This window comes from Mus caroli, chromosome 7 (assembly GCF_900094665.2).
Source record: "Mus caroli chromosome 7, CAROLI_EIJ_v1.1, whole genome shotgun sequence".
Classification (NCBI taxonomy): domain Eukaryota; kingdom Metazoa; phylum Chordata; class Mammalia; order Rodentia; family Muridae; genus Mus; species Mus caroli.
Genome location: NC_034576.1, coordinates 142,660,741 through 142,667,705, shown reverse-complemented (window position 1 = coordinate 142,667,705; position 6,965 = coordinate 142,660,741). Strand labels below are relative to the sequence as shown.

Below are 6,965 nucleotides of genomic sequence, written 5' to 3'. Positions count from 1 at the left end.
AGAGAGAGAGAGAGAGAGAGAGAGAGAGAGAGAGAGAGAGAGAGAGAGAGAGACAGGGATGGAGAGGGACAGAAAGAGTTTGAGAGATTGCGAGAGTGGTTAGATGGGTAGGTAGGATGTGGGGAAATTTGTGGGAGGGGAAAGAATATGATTAAAATATGTAATAGGGAAAATTTGTCTATGATCCATTTTTGTTGACTTTTATTTAAATATGAAGGAGGAGTTTGACTTTTCTGTGTAGACATTCATCTAGCTTCCACAAAACTCTTTGTTGTAAATAATTAATCTTTCCTGTGCTTTTGATTATTTTCATTGTCATAAATTAGCTGGAATCACATGTGTGAGTTAAGTGAGTTAAGTGTTGAATAATAAACTTCATCTCTGTTACACTGATTGTATCCCCCCTCAAACCAGTTTCACCGGCTTTGATGTCCACAGCATAGCTGGGAGCTGTTAAATTACAAGCCTGAGTCACTCTTTTCTTTATTCTTTCCAAGATGTAATATTCATAGGGTGGCATTGGATGAAAGGCTATTTTTTTACTATCACCAATGTCATCTACTGAATATCTTTCAGCCTAGGAACATGGAATCCCTATTTAAATACATTTTACTTTTGAAATGATTTGTTTTTGTCAGGAGATGAAGCTCCTGTTTTTATTTACACTGACTCAAGGAAGTTATGGTGAGTAGAATTGTCCAGTCTTCTCATCAGACAGAGGTTTTCTAAAGGAACAATAGGGACACCCCGGCTCCATGAGGCTTCCCTTAGGAGAGCATTTTAGGAACTGTGCAGGCCTGGAGAATAGCCTACATATCTCTGCTTAATTTGAGAAAGAGGGCAAGAGTCTTCTCAGGGCAAGCTTGACATCCTTGTTCCTCAGTGTATAGATGAGGGGGTTGAGGGTTGGGCTCAGGATTGAGTACAAAACTGAGGTAAATTTGCTTCTTTCTGGGCTGTAGCTGGAACCAGACCTGATATAGGCACAGGACACAGATGAGTAGTACACTGAGACCACAATGAGGTGGGATGAACAGGTAGAAAGGGCCTTTCTCTTGCCCTCAGCAGAACGCATGCGCAGGATGCTGGCAATGATACAGCCATAGGATAGCAAGGTAAGTACAAAATTGATGCCTGCATAAAAGGCATCTGCCACAAGAGTCATAACGCTATTTACATATGTAGGACTACAAGAGAGCAGGAGGAGTGGGGGAATCTCACAGAAGAAGTGGGTGATGACCTTGGGGCCACAGAATGACAGCCTTGTCATCAAACCAGTGTTGATAGATGCATTTAGTGCACAGATGGACCATACACCCATGGCCAGGGCCCCACACAGCTGTGGGCTCATTCTAGAGCTGTAGTGGAGGGGAAAACAGATAGCCACATAGCGGTCATAGGCCATGACTGTGAGCAGCAGCATCTCAGAGGATCCAGACCACAGAAGAAAGAAGAGCTGGGCCATGCATCCTTGGAAGGAGATGGTATTTTTTTCAGACAGTAGACCAACCAGTGCCTTGGGCAGCACAGAGGAGGTGCAGATAATATCCATGGTTGCTAAGTTGCACAGGAAAAAGTACATGGGACTGTGGAGCCCAGTGCTGGAGGTGATCAAAGCAATGATCACCATGTTGCCCATTAAAGCCACTGTGTAGAGGGACAGGAAGCAGCCTGTCAAGAACAGTCTTAGACTAGGGTGCTCTGAGAACCCTTGCAGCACAAACTCTGTCACTACTGTCTGGTTGGGACTGACCATCGTTGTGTGGATTATCCAGTTCATAGAGGTGTGAATTGGCTTCCTAGAAAATATTACACTTTATTATGCCAAAGTCTCATTTTGAAACGTGATCATCTCACAATTTTCTGCTCTCAGAAAGGCAAAGAGTAAGTGTATTTGCATCTGCGAAGCCTCTCATCCCCTATTTTCGTACCATACCTGTTGGTATTTAGTTCACAGTTGAATTGTCAACTAGAAATCTCTCCCTGTAGGTTTGGATCAACAAAGATATCTGCTCCTCTCCCATCCTTTTGTACATGTGAAATGAGTTTAGCATTCCTAGCTCAGTTCCAGCCTGTGCTTTTCTTCTACATCACCTGAAAGCACTATGTGCTCCTGACAGTGATGGAAACAGTAGCCCCTCCTCCCACAGCTGGTATTCTCCATGTAATGGCAACTTTAAAGGAACAACACAATGAGATGACTCTTACACTGTCCTTCATACCTGGCCTATTGATGCTAAGTCACTTTTTTTCTTCAATATTTGGAAAAGTATTTCTCTTCTACCCACTGAAAATTGATAATTATTGTGTCTTTGGCTGTGGAGACATGTATCTCCTGTTTCAACTTACTGTGATATGTGACTTCTCCTGTGGATGAAACTATCCTGATTCAACTCAACCCACTTACCCCAGAGAGCATTTCTCAAAAATCCCAGCCTAAAGAGAGATTGTATTTCTGTTTCTTTTCGTCTGAACAAAACACAGTGATATCAAAGTCAACACACCCAGAAGTGAAATCAGTGCCACAGTCTACAGATGTTCCTGTGTGATTTCACTGGCATGCACAGAATCTTGTCACTGCCTCCCTGGTGCTTTAGATGTTGATTTTATAGAGTTCAGCTTGATCCTCTGAGCCACCTTTTACCTTTACCCTATGCCCATGGAAGATCCTCAGTAGCTTACTGTTCTATATGACAAATATGTTCTTCCACATCCTCTCACCCCTCTCGTCCAACTTACCCTCTAAGCTTGCAAGTATGATTTTCCCAGGATTGTAACGTATTCCCAATTTCTTTAAGTTTTTCATAATTAATGAATTCTTTTCCTTTTCAACATTTCCAGTTTTCTCCTTTATCACTCAAGAAGTATAGAGTGTGCACTTTTAGATCATTAGCTTTCGGGCCCTAGTACAAATTCTCTGTCTCTCTCAAGTCCTTCAGCAAACCACATTCTATTGCTTGATACAGAAGTCTCATCTGACATAACCTATTCGCTTTTTGTAAGGGTTTCCTGAGTTCCTCTGTAAACATACTCTATCCCATATGTAAACATTTTTGTGGCAATTATTTGCAGTGTCAATTTTCAGCAAATAGTCTTTGCTTTGCAGCTCCTTCAGTGCCCAATATAAAAGGATATTTTCCTTCATAACTGAGCACATCCATGGCATATCAGCCAGTGCAGTGTGTTCCACTTACTCAATCCAGTGGTGCTCAGCACTTCCACACTTTGTCCTACACCCATATCCTAACACTGCATTCATTTTCTTTGGTCACACTTTATCTGCTGTATTGTTTCTGTAATGTGCCTCAAACCTATTTTCTCAAACACAGTGATATCAAAGTCTTATCTTTGATCACAGTGATATCAAAGCCTTATCTTGATCATACATGTTGAATTTTAAACATTATTCTACCTTTATTAAAACTGGAGGTTTCAAATGATGTATTTGATGTCTTCAACCATAAGGACAGTGTTGGGTCTGACCATATGTAAACATTTTTGTGGCAATTATTTGCAGTGTCAATTTTCAGCAAATAGTCTTTTTGTATTGCAATGTTGTTTTGTATTTGCAATGTTGTATTGTACTAGAGAGCACCAATATACAGTTTGATATTTCAAGTTGATCTACAGAAAAAGGAATTCAGGTGTAAATTTCTTATATTGTCCTGGCATATTTTGAATCTGTCTGGCTAATCAAGCAAGCCTGGATTTTGGACTATACTCCTGATAGTCCGGATAAGTCTATGAGTGACACTCAGCACCTTCCCAGGAGAGCACTGATTAAGAACACCTCAGGCCGAGGTAAAGACAAAAATTAAAGAATAATTGAAATCCATTAAAATTTTTACTTTTGATTGATTTTTGTTACCAATAGCACATATAACAAGATGAGAAATAACAGATTTATAAATGACACCTCTAAAAAGCAATGACAGAGAAATGGAATCCATCAGGTGATTGAGGAGCCAGACTTATCTCCATAAATTTATGGATACATAATTTACCTCAAAGGAGAAAAAAAGTACACACTAGAGAAAAGAAAAACAAAACCTTTTTGACTAATGATCATGGTCAAACCTGTTGATTACACATTGAAGAATTATACTATCACTTGCTTTGATAGAGTTAGGTGAGGCTATTTTATATTACTGTGGCTATTGTAAAAACTGCCAGGAGGGTCTCTGTGAGGTGGGACTGGGTGAGTGTTTAATAGAAAGAAAGAAATAATGGAAGTAAGGAAGGACAGAAAGAAGGAGGGAAGGAAGGAGGGAAGGAAGGAAGGAAGGAAGAGAGAGAGAAAGAAAGAAAGAAAGAAAGAAAGAAAGAAAGAAAGAAAGAAAGAAAGAAAGAAAGAAAGAAAGAGAAAGAAAGAACTATTTCCCTAATTTATTTCATGGTCTGTTCATCTTTTATATAATGGAAGGCTACTAATTTTTGTTTTGAGTTAATTTTGTATCCAGTCACTTTACTGAAGGAGTTTATCAGCTGTATGAGTTCTCTTTGACTTCTTCCTTCCTGTTTTGTACTTCTTCTTGATCTTTTTTGTTGTTTTTTTGCTCTTATCTAGTACTTCAAGTATTTTATGGAATAGATGGGGAGAGAGTGGGTAGACTTGCCTTGTTCCTTATTTTAGTGGGATTGTTATAAGTTTCTCTCCATATAATTTAATGTGGCTACTGGCTTGCTGTATACTACTTTTATTATGTATAGGTATGTGCCTTGTATCCCTGATCTCTCTAAGTCTTGTGACATGAATTGGTGTTAGATTTTTGTCAAAAGGCCTTTTCAAAATCTAATGTGATGATCATATGTGTTTTTTCTTTCAATTTGTTTATATGTAGAATTATGTTGATGATTTTCATATATTAAACCATCCCTGAATCTCTGGGATGAAGCCCACTTGATCATGCTGGATCATGTTTTTGATGTGTTTCTGGGTTAGGTTTGAGAGTACTCTCTTATTTTTAGAGACAGGAGCCTAGCATAACTGTCCTCCAAGAGGCTCTACCCAGAAGATGACTAAAACAGATGTAGATACTCACACCCAAACACTGGACAGAGGTTGGGGGACACTTATGGAAGAGTTGGAGGAAAGATTGAAGGCCCTGAAGGGGATGGGAACTCTACAGGAAGCTCAATAGAGTCACCTAATCTGACACTTGAGGGCTCTAAGAGACTGAGCCACCAACCAAAGAGCATACACCGGCTGGACCTAGGCCCCTTGCACATATGTAGCAGATGTGCAGCTTGGTCTTCATGTGGGTCCTCCCAACAATTGAAGTGGGGCTGTTCCTAAAGCTGTTACCTGTCTGTGGAATATTCTCCCCTAACTGGGCTGCCTTATCTGGTCTCAGTGGGAGAGCATGCACCTAGTCCTGGAGAGACTTTATTTGCTGGGGTAGGGGAAACTCAAGGTGGGCCTCCACCCTCACAGAGAAGAAGGGGAGGAGCAAGGGGGGGAGGAACTCTCTGAGGGGAAACTGGTAGGGAGGACGAAATTGGGATATAAGTTAAATAAATAATCACATTAATTAATTAAAAAGAAACCAACAAAAGAATTACACTAATTACTTATCATTAATCTTTATAAAACTAGACTTCAAGTGGATCAAGACCTCAACCTAAGACCCAACATTCTGAAAATGACAAAGGAGAAAACTTGTTGTCACTGGAAAGGTCTTTCTGAACAGAACCATTGTTCCGTATTCATTGAGATTAATAATTGACAAAGAGGCTCACTTGTAACAGCAATGCTTCTGTAGAGCAAAGAAAACCATCATTTGAGTTAAGAGCTATGCTACAGAATGGCAAAATCTTTACCATTTAGACATATGACAGAGTGTTAATATATAGAATATGCAAATAATTAAAAGCTTCAAACAAGAAAATAAACATCCCAACTGACCTGGGGACCGGAACTAAGCAGAAAAATTTCAAAAGATGTAACACAAATACTAGCTTGGCTGTCCTCTGAGAGGTCCAATAAGCAGCTGACTGAGAAAGACACAGATACTTATACCCAGCCACTGGACTAAAGTAGGGTTCCTTGAGGTTGACCGATAGATACATACACAGCAGAAGACTGCCTGATCTGGCATCAGTGGGAGAAGACACACCCAATCCTTGAAAGATTTGAGGCCTCAAGGAGGGGAGAGGCTTAGCAGTATGGGGACATCCTCTTGGAAAAAAAAGGAGGAAGAATGAGCTGAAGAACTTTCGGAGGCAGACTGGGAGGTGGCCAATGGCTGGACTATAAAAAAACAAAAGTAATTAAAAATGTTCAACATGCTAAGTCCTCAGAGAAATGCAATTTAAAACTTTTTTTGAGAATAACTGTTACTCCAGTCATAATGAACAAGGGGAAAAAAGACAGGCAATGCTAGCAAATATGTAGGGAAAGGAAAATATTTATTCAGTACTAGTGGGAATGTAAACTGGTACAGCTACTATGGAAATCAGTATGGCGGATCATTAAAGATGGAAACTGATATAGTACATACTTCAGGTATATCACTTTTAAGCATAAACCCAAAGGACTACATACCTTAATGAAACAACACTTGTTCTTACATGCTCATCGCTGCTCTATTCATAGTAGCCTGGAATGGAAATGTCATAAATGTTCATTCTGTGATGAACAGGGAGTGAACATGTGGTATTTACAAAATGGAACATCACTCAGCTGTTAAGACAAATACAATTATGAAGATTTAGGAAAATGAATGGAGCCGGAAGCAATCATCCTGAAGTGGCCCTGACCTGGAAGGAGAAACATTCCCTGCTTTCTCTCACGTGTAGATATTACCTTTTAAGGTTTAAATATGTGTGCTTCTTTTGGAATACTCACAGAAGAAGCATCTAGTAAGACAACATGTGGAGAGATAAGAAGGACATTATTAAATAAGACAAATGAAATAATGTGGAGGATTAGACAGAGGGAGGAAGAGATATTATGCAGAAGGTCA

At 39.7% G+C, this 6,965-nt stretch overlaps 1 protein-coding gene across 1 annotated transcript in view; it reads right to left on the bottom strand.

Annotated features, from left to right (window-relative positions):
* Window positions 1-823: 823 nt before the first annotated feature.
* The window catches only part of LOC110298429 (olfactory receptor 13A1-like), a 47,723-nt gene continuing 41,581 nt past the window's right edge, over window positions 824-6,965 (bottom strand). Inside the window, exon 3 of the mRNA XM_021167673.1 lies at window positions 824-1,863. Coding sequence (XP_021023332.1) covers window positions 824-1,780 — 957 coding nt within the window. The 5' untranslated portion in view covers window positions 1,781-1,863. The remainder of the gene's footprint in view (window positions 1,864-6,965) is intronic.